The sequence below is a fragment of the Petaurus breviceps genome, unplaced genomic scaffold, assembly GCF_028583685.1.
Source record: "Petaurus breviceps papuanus isolate PSGF00001 unplaced genomic scaffold, PetGlider_PUasm1.0 90925, whole genome shotgun sequence".
In the NCBI taxonomy this organism is placed as follows: Eukaryota; Metazoa; Chordata; class Mammalia; order Diprotodontia; family Petauridae; genus Petaurus; species Petaurus breviceps.
The window spans coordinates 5,590,360-5,604,993 of NW_027187380.1; the positions used below are offsets into that span (position 1 = coordinate 5,590,360).

General features: G+C 36.8%; 1 protein-coding gene across 1 annotated transcript in view; it reads right to left on the reverse strand.

Moving 5' to 3' along the window:
• The window catches only part of LOC138152755 (leucine-rich repeat-containing protein 37A-like), a 68,938-nt gene that overhangs the window by 45,798 nt on the left and 8,506 nt on the right, over positions 1–14,634 (reverse strand). Inside the window, exons 4-5 of the mRNA XM_069076845.1 lie at positions 5,386–5,457; positions 4,162–4,242 (exon numbers count right to left, since the gene is read on the reverse strand). Of these exons, the coding sequence (XP_068932946.1) occupies positions 4,162–4,242; positions 5,386–5,457 (153 nt within the window). The remainder of the gene's footprint in view (positions 1–4,161; positions 4,243–5,385; positions 5,458–14,634) is intronic.

The window sequence follows — 14,634 nt, forward strand, 5'->3', positions numbered from 1 at the left end:
GCCCTTTCTCAGGAAAAGAGGTTACTGAATCTGGAATGATTATCTTACTTTTCAATCATTTCCCTGGAAAGAACCTTGGCAAAACCTTCTTGTTGAAACAGATTGGTTGATTTTTTTTTAATGGTTCCACTGATCAATGAACAGAAACTTGGAATGTACAATGATCATATGGCTTTGAATTCTAATAGCTTTGGGCTACTTGTGATTATACTCAAATCATCTCTTGGCGTCTTTGTTCCCAGCTAAGAACTAATTCCTAAGTACCCAAATAACATAAGGGTAAAGAAAAGCTTACAAAAAATCTGAAATGCCTGTGGCATTTGGACACTACAACAAAGGAATGTATAGAGAAGCTGCATGAGAAATGGCTTACAAAGTTGTGTGAAAAATTTGGGGCTAATTTGTAGTGGTCTAATTGTCATTTCAATTTGCATGTGGAGTTACCACAGATTCAGAAAGACCATCAAGTCCATTACTCTGACTGATAAAACTAAGTCTTAAAAGTTGTATTAAATATGGAGGTCAGGGGAAAGACCACAAAAGACCACAAGGATTTTTTTTTAAAGCTTCCATGTTAAAGAAGTTGAAAGAATGAAGTGCCATTGAGGAAGAATCTTTCCTAACGTAAATAAATGTTAGCAAATTTTAGTTCCCTGGAATAATCACCAGGTATTGGCAACATGGGGGCTTTCAAGTCATTACAAACGAAACAAAATAAAGTTTTAATGTATCCTATACTATACCAAGGGATAGACTAGACCTTGGTCATTCATTTGTAATGTTTACATTTTACTGTATGTATGCAGAAGCTGCCAGGATTCCATTATATAACAAAAAGTGATCTCGTTGCTTTTAACCCTTATGTGTTTCTACTGCTATCCAAAAGGCAACGAACACCAGGTAGATTGCACTGGGGTTGAGTATGAACATGAATGTAGCTCAGTTTGGCAAAAATAATAAATCAGAATCATTTGATATCTGGTTAGTGGCTTTGTAAAGTAAGTTGTTTGTCTTAATCTAGATTCTAGAGACACAACTTCAAGCAATGTCAAATAAGAAAGGTGGTAAGGCACTGTAAAATATTTTAAAGCTTTAAAAACACTATACATATATAACATATTATTAGTATTACCCAGCATAGTCATGGACTTCTGGGAAAAAAAATAGCAGGCAGGTCAGCCTGCTGCCTGGCAATCAGATATTAGAGGAGAAAGGGGAAATCTTTTAGCTGCTGCCTTTTAAGGCAGGCTGAGGTTAAGAGGCAGTCACCGTCATTAAGCTTCTTGAATAGTAGTGGTAGTCCAAAACTAAAAGACTATATTTTATGTCTATGCATTATGAAGTCTTGCATTATGCAAGTACCTTTACCTACACACAGGCATAGATACACAGAGACAGAGATAGCCACACACACACACATACATACACACACACATACCCCCCTGTCTATATATCATTGTAAGAGAACTAGGAAGACAAGAAGAGATCAATAGGAGTCTAAATCATCCCTTTCACAAAGTGACCACAGCTGAAAGACTGGCAGTCTTAATAGGGAGAGGCAAAGAAATAAATGAGAATATTTTAAATTTTCTCTCATTTTCAATGCTCTGGGATCAGGGTGTCACAGAAAAGCAGCATGGAACCTATAGCCATTTGCAAGGCAAGGTGGGATAGTGAAAAAAACACTAGACAAAATCAGAAAGAATGGCTTAAAGCCCCAGCTCTGTCCTATATTACCATGAGAGTATTCCTTAACTTTTCTGAGCCTTAGCTTCCTCATTAGAAAAATGGGAAAAACAATACCTACACTATATACCTCACAGGGTCATCTCAAGGATTAAATGGCAGAAATAATTTGAAAGGACTTTGAGAATTATAAAGTATTATGTAAAAGCAAGTAGTTATTATGCTTGTATATCTTTTCAATGTATCAGACTTTAGTTTTTATGAACATGAAGATCACTCTTCTAAGAACCACTACATTAACTGAAAAATTCAAAGATAAGTCATCAGTCTGGGCCTGTGTAGGTTAATGAAGGAGAAGTACTTTAAAGCCAGGAAAAAGTATATTCAGTATTAGGGAATAACAACTACTTAAGGTTTTCTGTGTCATATTTCAGTCCTGACTTCATCTGAAAGATATATAATTATTGCTACCATTAAAAGAATGGTATTTTACTAATTTACTAAGCTATTAAAACTTAAAACTGCACTAAGAATCTTGGGACACTGTATATACTTGACATATATATGATTTATGTTTCAGGCATCTTTCAAGATACCTACCAAGATGGTATCTTGGCTTATGTAATTCTAACTTGTTCAGATGACATTTGCTATTCACTCATGCTAGGTAATATATTCATGATACTTACTGGGTGATAATTACTTAATGACTGATTATTGCCCTTTTTAGATATTAAGAAAATCACATTCTTCTACCTTTCAAGAAAATATTTCATGGTGCTAATCTGTATATGAAATTTAGGTTCAATATAGTCTCCCTTGGAGGTTTGTCTGAGGAAAAAGATCAATAAAAGTTCTCATTTCAATATAGTAAATGGAATCATGTGAGGTAAATCTGTGTCTATTTTTTATTTGGCTGCAAGTCAAAGTAAGGATCACCCCTCTGTCAAATCTTATTTGATTTTACTAATTTAATCGACTAATTTGAATTTATTAATCCTTTGCAGATATCTGTGCATTAGCTTTCTTTAGATTACAAAGTCCAAGAATCAAGATTTATTTCTTTCCACCATAGCTAGTCCTAATTCTTGCCATTGCAGTTTGGCAAATTTGCTCCTTTGCCATTTCAGAAATTCTTTGTAAAGTGAAGGTAGAGACAATAGATGTACAGTACAGTCCCCTTCCTGTTATTGTGTACTTACTGCATATGATCAAGTAACCCCTGTGAAGACATAACAAATAAACTCAGATTATAGACCCATAATTGTCTGTGATACTGAGTAATGGTAAGGCAAGTTCTGAAGATAGTGTCTATGGCTTCTTGGTAGAGTGTGCAAAAGATGTAGTACCTCAACAACAGAGAAATATAATCCATGGACACCATGTAGAAGTTCTTTTTAGGAACTCCTTCTTCTTCATAGTACAGAAGAATCTTAATAGCTAATTAAGAAGATATGGCATGTGGCCACATCTTGGTCAAGCATTTCATGTATGCTTAGCAAGATTCATATTTTTCAAACATATTTGCATACAAATAGTTTTGTATTTTGCACTGGACCAAATAATGAGACGAAAAAATATGCCGTACAAATGTTCAGACTCTCTGAAGCCCACCTTAACTCTTTCCAACCTGATCTAGTATCAAAAAAGCAAAACTTGATCATTACTATAATGCTGTAACCAGCATGGTAGGATTGGTTCATCAATTCCAAAGACCTGGCCTAAGCTAAAGTAGGTATTAGTATTTTATACTAATGGAGAATTAAATTTATGAATTGGGCAAGTCTGTTAGCCTCTTTGTACCTTAGTTTCCTCATCTGTAAAACGTACATCATGAAGCTCTACCTCCCAAGGTTCTTGACAATGCTTAAACTTTTTCCACTAGTGATCCCCTTTTATTTTTTGTCTTTTTGGAGGGGGGGAAAGCAGGGCAATTGGGATTAAGTGACTTGACCAAGGTCACACAGTAAGTGTTTGGTGACCCCTTTTTGCCTGAGAAATTTTTACACGACCGAGGATATGTAGGTATATAAAATAGGTATACATATCAAACATTTATTGATAATAAGTAATAAATTTATCTCAAAACAATTCTTTGCTATACATGTAATTTTACCATTTTATGTCTTGAATATGAGCAGAGGTGTTTCTGGCAGTGTTTGTTGGTGCTGCATGGTGTGATGGCACGCACAGAGCAAAGAATGCATGTTGGGTGTTCAGAACCAAGTGAAGCAGCACAGACAAGCACTCCCAGAAACACTTCGAATTAATTGCGTGTTTGAATTAATTTTCAGTCGTTGTGTATTCAGAAACCTTTTATTATTGTCAAATTTTTTGTGACCTCCACATTCTGTTATGTGACCCCATATGGGCTAGTGACCCACAGTTTAAGAAGCACTGGACTAAAAAATAACTAACCAATAAAGGTTCAGAATCTAGTTAATAATTTTTACATATCTATTTTATTACACTTACAACTTCTGCAAAAACTGCATTCCATGCCAGGCTTGAAATGTTCCATAGCTGAGTTTTTTAAGTAAATTGCAACCAAGGTTTCTATAAAAAGGAAAAGCAAAAATATCTTCTTTCAGTGCATTTATTGGTGTTTTTAATTTATATGTGAATATAATAAAACATTTACTACTCTATAACATTAATTTAGTTGATTAATATTTAATTAGTACCCATTAGTCACATGGCACTGTACAAGGTATTATTTGCTTATAATGATCTTAACTGTACAACTAACTAGATATATAAATAGGGCAAGTCATTTCACTTCCTTGGTAAATTCATTTTACTTTACCAAGAAGCCTTTGAAATAGATGACAGTCTCTTTGGGACCATATTTTCTCACCTCTGAAATAAGGGGAAGGAATGGGGTGGGTTGGATAAGCTCAAAGGACACTTTCAGTTCTAAAATTATATTATTTGCATTTTCATATTAACACATAAACTTCAGTGTCAGATATAGAATGAGCATTCCCTCATCCCTGGAACGAACTCCTTCCTATGCCAGATAGAAACCCTATGTTCCTTGAAGGCTTGGTTCAAGCAACGCTTCCCACTAGAGGGAGTCCTGTCCTGATCTCCCCACTTGCTAGTGTCCTCCCCACTGCAGAGAATATATTTGTATATATTTTGCATTTACCTGTATTCATATTGTTTCTTCCCAAACAATGTAAATGTAAACTAGGCTAGGACAATTTTGTTTTTGGCTCTGAATTATCCCAAGGTCCTAACACAGTGCCTGGTACACAATAGGCCCTTAATAAATAACTTGTTGAATTAAAGAAAGCATTAACTAAATAACTGTTGATTATTAATAAAATAATTGTTGATCTTTGTTTTTCTTTTTTCTCTTTTTGGAGAGGGAGGAAGGGCAGTTGGGGTTAAGTGACTTGCCCAAGGTCACATGGCTAGTAAGTGTGTCAAGTGTCTGAGGCCGGATTTGGACTCAGGTCCTCCTGATTCCGGGGCCAGCACTCTACTCACTGCGCCACCTAACCGCCCCTGATCTTTGTTTTTCTAACGTAATTTCTCCAGCCTACATTTTTTACTATTCATTTTTACTATAGATTTTTCAGTAATCTACCAGTTTTCCACTAACAAAATTTTAATTCTCTAATACCAAAGATTCTAGAATCATATTTTATGGAAACATTTTCAATATAAGATAAAGAAATATTTCTAACTTACAAAAATTGCAAGAAAGGTAATGGTTCAAAGGCAAACCTCTCAATAACATGGATTTTATTGCAGGATAAATCCCTATAAAAATTAAAAGGAAAATAATTCAAACTCTAACACCTTTCAATAGCAATGACTAAACTACTGCTTCAATTGACTGGCTATTTTTGTTAGATATCTAATTTAAATGAATGTATTATATTATTTAAAATATTATCTTCTTAGTCAACAAGTAATTTTCACTCAATAATTTTATAATTGTTAGCTTATTCTTTGACAACTTGGAATTTTGACCCCCCTTCTTCCTTTTAAAAAATTTCTTTGGATATCATCAACAACAGGATTTGCAAATGAAGATTTAAACTGATATTGGTAATGATTACACAAAGCTAGGGGAATGAACCAAATGACATCTTAAGGTATCTTTCCAGTTATCAAATTATATAAATCAAAGAACTTTGATTCAATTATGCAAATCTGATTTATTGCCCTTAAAGAGAAACCCCCAAGTTATTGTTCCATCAGTTTCTCTTTTGTGTAGTTCCATATGTCTAGGTGTAGGTGATTATCAGGAGAAATAAAGTGGAAAAGAGCTATTTTTCCAACTATTGATAGGTATTTTCCAGACAGAATCGCAGAATTTCAAAGTTATAATGGACCTCTGTGGCCATCTAGTCAAATCTATACTTGAAAAAGAATTACAACATACCCAATGAGTGGTCATCTAGCATTCGTGTGAAGACCTTCAATGAAGTCTTAAAAATGTATGACCTTATAAGGCAGCACATTCCACTTTTGGTTAGCTCAATGTTAGAAAATGTTTCCCAACATCAAGGTCAAATTTGCCCCTTGGAACTTCTGCCTACGACTCCTGATTCTGTCTACTCCGCTCCACCCCAAAGCAGAACAGAACAAATCTCTCTTGCACCTGACAGCCCTGCAAAAAATTGAAGATCGCTATTATGTTCCCCCCAAGTCTTCTCTAATTTAGTATAAACACCCTCAGTTCCTTCAAACAAAGCTCATGTAGAATGAACTTGTAGTCCAGTAGCATTTTGGTTGCCCTTCTCTGGATACTTTCCAGTTTATCAATGCTTTTCCTGAAATGTAGTGCTCAGAATTGAATAAATAGAAATAACCATGTTATCATATAGCAGGACTATATATCCTACTCATTCTAGGATGCTCTGCCTACCAGAAAACAGTCTAAGATATCACTTCAAATTTAAATGGGGGCCTGGGAAACGAATTTAGAAAGTCCTAGGTCATCCACTGCATCCTGGGCCATTACCAGTCATCTTGACTTTTGTCCTGCTACCAGACTTCAATAACTCTAGAGGAGAAAGTGAGGCTGACAATTTTGTGAAGTTTTGCCTCACTTAAATCTGCTTCACTCACATGTCAGGACATCATGCTTGTGATATTTTTGGGCCTCTTTGAAAACAAAGGACAAACAATAAGATATCACTAGCTCTCCTGCCTATCATTTCATACTGTTCACTTGCATTGAGCTTTTAACATGCCAAAACCAAATCAGGATATTTTTTCAGGCAATTTCTATTTAATTTTGCCTTCATCCTGAATTTGTGAAGTTTATTTTCTTAAATTAAGATGTTATATTCTGAATCACCCTAATTTTACTATTTCCTAGCCCAGTTTTTCATTTCCCCGCAAAAGAATAGCATGAGAGATTTCGCCACAAGCTTGGCTAAAATCTAGGTAAATTTTAACTATAGATGTACTGATTTATCAGTTTAGCAATATTGTTTTTTTAAAAAGGAAAATAAAAATGTTAGTCTGACATGAACTGTTCTTAATGAAGCTATGCTGCTTCTCTGTATAGCCCTTTTCTAGGTGTTCACTAACCATCCCTTTAACAATACATTTAAGAATTTTGCTAAGAGGGGCGGCCAGGTAGCACAGCGAGTAAGAGCACTGGCTCCAGTGTCAGACTGACCTGGAGATCGAATCTCGGGCTCAGACACTTAGCACCCACCCAGAAACACCTGGCCGTGTAAACTTGATTAACCCCAATTGCTTAGAGGCAATTGCTTAGTGGCTCGGCGAGTAAGAGCACTGGCTCCAGTGTTGGGATGACCTGGAGATCGAATCCCGGGCTCAGACACTCAGCACCACACCCAGAAATAATAACTGGCCGTGTAACCTTGAGCAAGTTACTTAACCCCGATTGCTTAAAAAAAAAAAAAGATTTTTGCTAAGAGTTGAAGTCAAGCTCATTGGTTTATATTTGGGAGACTCCATTTCCTCTCTTTACTTGAAAATTCTTATGGCATCTCTCCCATTCTCTGTAATTTTCAAGCAAGTTAATTAAGAAGACTGTCTTCAGGGGTGGCTAGGTGGCGCAGTGAGTAAAGCACTGGCCCTGGAGTCAAGAGGACCTGAGTTTGGTTCTGGCCTCAGACACTTAACACATACAAAAACACTAGCCGTGTAATCTTGGGCAAGTTACTTAACCCCCATTGCCCTCCAAAAGGCAAAAGAAGAAGAAGAAGAAGAAGAAGAAGAAGAAGAAGAAGAAGAAGAAGAAGAAGAAGAAGAAGAAGAAGAAGAAGACGACTGTCTTCTTAATTGAGGATTTCTGGAGCATAGCTTAAAATATAGCAAGGACAGTCTTCTGGGAACGGAGTATACCTAACAAAGGGAGGTTAAGAATAAATTTGCCTGATGTCTTTTAAATCTGTCAAAAGAACTTTAAACTGAAAAGGGGGAAAAAAACTACCTGTGTACATCCACAAAATTACATACTTTAGAGATTAGTTGCAATGGGAATAGCAATTGAGATTTATTAAAGATCAAAGGCAGAAGAAAAAACAAAAAAATAAAGGGGGAACCCATGAATTCCAATGTTCACAAACAAATGCACAAAGTTCATATAGCAAACAAGTAGAACAGAGGTTCTAATGCAAGGAGGAAAATCTGATCTCATAGGTATTGTATTGTGTGTATTATTATGTAATACACTTGTGCTTGGATTATGATGGAATTACTATGGAAACAGCAAAGTCAAGTACACCCTAGCTATCCTCTTTGAACTTAGCTTTTGATCTGTTTTGGAATAAAAGTAGGAGAGAAAAGCCAAAATAGAAAACTTTGCCTTCCATATTGCTGGTTTCTACCACCTGGGGAAGAAGCTTATAGGCAAAGTCAAGTAGGGTACCTGATCTCTTGGGTCCTGGCTCTCCTATAAACAAAGAATAATATAGTTATATATATATCACTAAATTTAACTGATTTAAGAGGCAAAAGTCAACCAAATATAGACAAGACTAGTACCCCTAAGGTATGATTCTGCTGCATGTAGGATATATACCCCTTAAACCTGCCTGAAAGGGAAAAAAAAACCCCTGTAAATGGGAACCAATAAACATTTCTTACATCTGGGAGTCCCAACACAATGCAGGAATTAGTTTTACTTAACTATGCATATTTGTTACAAATATTTTGTTTTGTTTTCAAGGGTAGAGAAGTGGAAAAGAGAAAATATTTCTGCTAATTAAAAATTAAATTAAAAAAGAAAAAAAGGCAAGAAGAAATTTGTTAATTATGGAGCAGGCATTCCAAGGGACATAATGGAAGGGACAGGCAGATCCGGAGTGCAACAGTCTTACTTATTGTGCTACTGTGCAGCTTTTCATGATTACTGTTTGTCAACATTTGTCACCCTTGCCTACAGAGAAAGTTGTCTTTCTCAGAGTTAACCATGGCTCTCTGTAAGCATGTCTTCTTCCTTTTCACAAGAGGAGATACTTTTTATTTTTTTTAATTTAAAAAATTTTTCACTTTTTTGAGGACAATTGGGGTAAAGTGACTTGCCCAAAGTCACATGGCTAGTAAGCGGGTCAGGTGTCTGAGTCTGAATTTGCACTCAGGTCCTCCTGTCTCCAGGGCCGATGTTCTATTCACTGCCCCACCCAGCTGCCCAGGAACTACTTTTTAAAACAACTCCTCCTCCTCCTCCTTGGAGAGAGACTGACATTAATTCCCAGGCACTGTGAAATAATCTGAATGATCAAATTCTTCCTGAATGATTTCCCCTGACTTAATTTCTTGCAATCCTCCAAGTCTTTTACATTTCTTTTCAATGTTTTATGTCATCAGACTTATGCTCTTTGTCTATACCTAATATCAAGAGACCTCTGTGTATTTTAACACCTATTACACCAAAATACTTTTCAACCATTTCAGCACCCATATTTTTAAGAGATTATTCCATGTTTAAGATATCCAAAAATATGAGTGATGTTAACTTAAATAGACCCTACCAGAGCTCAGGACTAACAGAAGACAGATACTAGGGGGCAGACACGAGGGCAAGCGGGTGAGCTGTGCTCTCTGCACATTCATTCTTCTGCTTTCACATCACAGTAAAAATCACAGTGATCTTTATTACATCACTGATCTTGAGTCAGCTACTGACACCAAAATCAACTGAGATATGGCAAACGCTAAGAAACAGAGAAACATAGTACCTCTACAGAGAAGGACTCAAAACCTCCACTGCTCCAGTGTGAGCCAAGGAAGCAAAGCAAGGGACCTAGACTTTTATCTTGTCACCAGACTTTGAAGAGTGAGGTTCATGACTTTGTGCAACTCTGCCTCACTTAAATCTAATTCACTCATGAGTCAAGACTTCGCCCTGTGATGTCATTGGTTCTTTTTGAAAATTAAGGACAAACACTCACAACAACAAACCCTGCAGATGCAAGTTTAAAGGCAGAAGACCACGGAGGATTTATTGTTGTTCAGTTGTTTCAGTTACGTTTGACATTTTCTGATCCCATTTGGGGTTTTCTTGGCAAAGATACTGGAGTGGTTTGCCATTTCCAGCTCATTTTACAGATGAAGAACTGAGGCAAACAGGGTGAAGTGACTTGCCTAGGGTCACACAGCTAGTAAGTGTCTGAGGTCAGATTTGAACTCAGGAAGACGAGTCTTCCTGATTCCAAGACTGGCACTTTATGCACTACACCCCCTAGCTGCCCCAGCATAGAGGATTAAGTAAGAGATAGAACAGTGAATAAAACTCTTTTTCTTATAGAGGTAAAGAACCAAGAGTAGGCTATGAAGGCTAGATACAAGAACACTTCCACTAGAATATCAACCAGAGAAGCAGACTCACCTTCCATTACAGTTGTAGATTAGGTATCCATACATATGTTGGGTGCACTAGTGAAAAAAATGCCACACTAGTCTTCCAGAGGCTAAAATGTCTGGAACCAGCATTGGCAAAAGAAGATAGGGTCCAGCAAAAGAGATTGCCTCATGCCTTGAGACTTTGTCATCAATTCCTTATGGGTCTCTTCCACTTGAACTCATAAGACTCTATGCTCAGGTAATGGTGAAGATATATAATTCATATAATGCAATCCTTGATGGAGGATTACTAGCATCTTCTAATCATTTTATGAGACTTTTGAAGAAGGTAGCTTTACAGCCTATGAAGGAGCTTGGACTTGGTAGACTGATTAACTAAGATTACTCATATTTGGGAGAGGTCAAGGTGAGTTTGAAGTTCCCCAAGGAATATTTGTTTGTGTCAGTAGGAAAATGAACACCTTAGCTCTAATATGACCAGATCCACCTACTCTCACTAGAATGCCAGTAATGAATGGAATCAAATCCAGCAAATTCAGTATACTAGCAGGATATTACAAGCAGCAAGTTGGGACCCAATATCCTTACACTTCGACTATTCAGGCAGCCTGTGCAGGAGCCTATGAAAGAAGAGAAATAAGGGATGGCAGTGAACGCACTGACTTTTCAAACTCAAGAGTGGATACTGAGTTATTTCGTTTTTTTTTACTTCTAAGTACTGTACTTCAGATGCACTGTAACTTGACTCTAACATAGTGATGTCATCTTGGTCCTCTTTGAGAATTAAGGACAACAATCAAGTACCAGAAGAGTGGAAAGATAGTTTGAGGACAAGTGTGCACTAGATGCATGAATGAGACACGGGATATTCCCAAGTGGCAACCTCTAGAATCCAACTCACTTGATCACATTTCTGCCCTAGGAATTATCTAGAAAGATTCCTTTGTCTTTGGTGGAAGATCTTAAAAACCATCTGAAAGAACTGCTAGTTAATGACATCATCACAGAATCTAATAGCCTGAACCTATCACCTCTGGTAGTGGTAAAGAAAAATAACGGAGAAATACAAATATGTGCATACTACCAGACTTTGAACAAACTAACAAAAGCAGGCCAGTAATTATGTCATGCTTTCAAAATTCCTTGGATCATCTGATACTCAGCCAGTGATTCTCAGTTTTAGATTCATATAATAGATTTTATCATATTTCAATGGTTGAAGAAGAGAGTAAAGATTGCTTTGCTTTCATATGCCAGCTGGACTTTTTTTTAACCAATTTGAACACATTCCCAAGGCATACGGGGAACATCCACCTCTTTCCAATGGCTGATAAAGTAGTCAGGTATATGAAATATCTGGATGTTTTGATATATCTAGATTATTTCATTGTCTTTGGAAAGATACTAGAACATGAAGAGAGATTTCTGAGAGTATTAGATTGGCCAGAGAAAGCAATTAAAGGCAGCAGTTGACAGATATCATTTTTGAAGATACTCATTGACAGATGCATTTTTTGCAGATTCTCTGTGTCACATAATATTCCAATAAAGCACTGACCCAGAGAAAAAAGAAACACTCTTGCATTGGCTACATCCACAGAATAGCTGAAATTTAAGAACTTTCATAGTTTTGCTATTATCCCAAGTTTGTTAAGGCCAATGTTGCTATTTTTTCTAATACACTGGCTTCATTTGTGCACATATGATTAAAGTGACCCAGAATCAGAAGGCCGAGAAATGTCAAATTCTCTGAAAACCTACAAAGCCACTTGGAGATCAATGAGCAGACAAACATGAGCAAGGATTCAGAGATTTAGTCAAATGCCTCACATATGTGTCAGTGTTGGTCTGTGTAGATCCAAGCAAACCTTTTGTCCTACATACAGATGCTAGCTAGCCTGGAGTGCTTGGAAGCTGTCCTGTATTAAGAGAATGATGATGGTTCCCAGCAACTAACTGCAATCTCACCAACATACCCCATTAGTTCTCAGCCAAAATAAAAGCTTATTCCTCAGTTTCTGACTCTCAGTGTCTGCTCATAAACTTGCAGGGGGAAGGAGAAAGAGGAGCCAGTGCTCAGAAATTAAATGTACCACACAACTTTACTCATCACATTTCCTCCCACATGGCATAAAATATCAAGACGGCCGCACAGATTTTCTCATCAGGCTTCACTCTTCCAAGTGAAGCCTTCCAAAACAGACCCAGAAATCAAAGTTTAAAAAAATGTCACTAAATGGTGAACTCTAGATTAGTGTCTACATAGCCTAGATTGGCAAAAGGGGACATTCAGAAGTCTAGAACGCAACTAAGAAAGGAGGCTCAGTTGGAAGATCCTGGTGAGGCAAGTACTCTAGCCAGGAATCCCCAGAGCACTCAAGCAGGCCTTGGCAGTAGAACCAGATGAATTTAGCATTCTAGAGAGGAAGCCCTAAGGTGGTTAAAGTCCCTGAATGGATGTGGGGACAAGGCTTTTCAATAGATTGGATATGGAAGATGAGAGAAGGAGTCGAGGATAACACCCTAGGTTGCAAGCCGGAGGGACTGAGAGGATGGGGCTGCCCTCTATAGTTATATGGAAGGTAGGAGGGGTGAAGGGTTTAGGAGCATATCATGAGTTTTATCTTGAATATCTTTAGTTTAAGATATCTACTGGACATCTAGTTTGAGATGTCTTGGAAGGAGGTTGGAGATGCAAGACAGAGAAGGTCAGTCAGTGAAGAGACTGGGGCAGAATAGGTAAGATTTGAGAATCATCAGCATAGAGATGGTGATTGTGTAAAGGGTAGAAAGAGAAGAGGGCCCAAGACACAATCTCTTGGGACACCTATGTATAGAGGGCACGCTTTAGATAAGGATCCAGCAAAGTAGACAGAGGAGTGATCACTCTGAAAGAGAACTGGGAAAGAGTGGTATCCAAAAAACTTAAGAAAGGAGAGAGTATTAAGGAAGAAAAGGTGATCAACAGCTAATCTGATAGGTATGAAGTGATACCTCAGAATTGGTTTTGTTTTGTTTTGTTGCTTTTTGGAGGGGGAAGGGCAGGGCAATTGGGGTTAAGTGACTTGCCCAAGGTCACATGGCTAGTAAGTGTCTGAGGTCAGATTTGAACTCAGGTCCTCCTGACACCAGGGTCAGTGCTCTATTCACTGCACTACCTAGCCACCCCTCTCTGAATTGTTTTAATTTGCATTTCTCTAATTAGTGATTTAGAACATTTTTTTCCATATGACTATTGATAACTTTGTTTTCTTCTTCTGAAAATGGCCTCTTCCTATCCTTTGATCATTTATCAATTGTGGAATGGTCCTTATTTTGATAAATTTGGCCTAGTTCCCTATATATTTGAGAAGTGAGGTCTTTATCAGAGAAAATGCTGCAAAATTTCCCCCCAGTTTCCTGTTTTCCTTCTAATTTTAACTGTATTGGTTTTATTTGTGCAAAACCTTTCTAATTTCATGTGACTTTGTGACCTTTTATATTATTTTCCTTGAGATTGTTAACATTTTGTATCTTCTGATAAATTTTAATCTTTTCTTTTGCTTTTCTTTGTATTATCAGTGAAAAAAGGTCACAAGGAAGGAAGCCTTCACATAAGGAATTACCAGATATCAAACTATACTACAAGCAGTGATCATCAAAAAATTTGATTTAATACTGACATTTTATTTAAATAATTAAAAAATAGATATTATTAACACTAAAGCAGACAAGGCACACAACATATAGAAGCAAATGTTCATAGTAGATCTATGATCTCAAAGATTCCTACAACTGTGGTAGGGGCTCAATATTTGGGAAAAAAACTGCTGGAAAAACCAGAAACTATTAAGGCTAAGTTGTGCTTGATCAAGGTTTGAATAATTAATAAGCATGAATCAGTAGACTAATTAATAGACATGAATAAAATTTTACTCTATTCCCTGGAACATATATCAAACAAAAATATGGACTTAACTTTCACTTCTCTATTTTTTTTTGCTGAAGTTCACACTTCACTTAATGTAATGATAGAAAAACACTTATAATAATAAGTAGTATAATAACACTTAATATAAATCCCCCCAAAATAATTTCCAGACACTGACAAAACAGTTTCCTGTGGACATGGGAGACAACACAAACAATGGTTGAGAGTGCCAG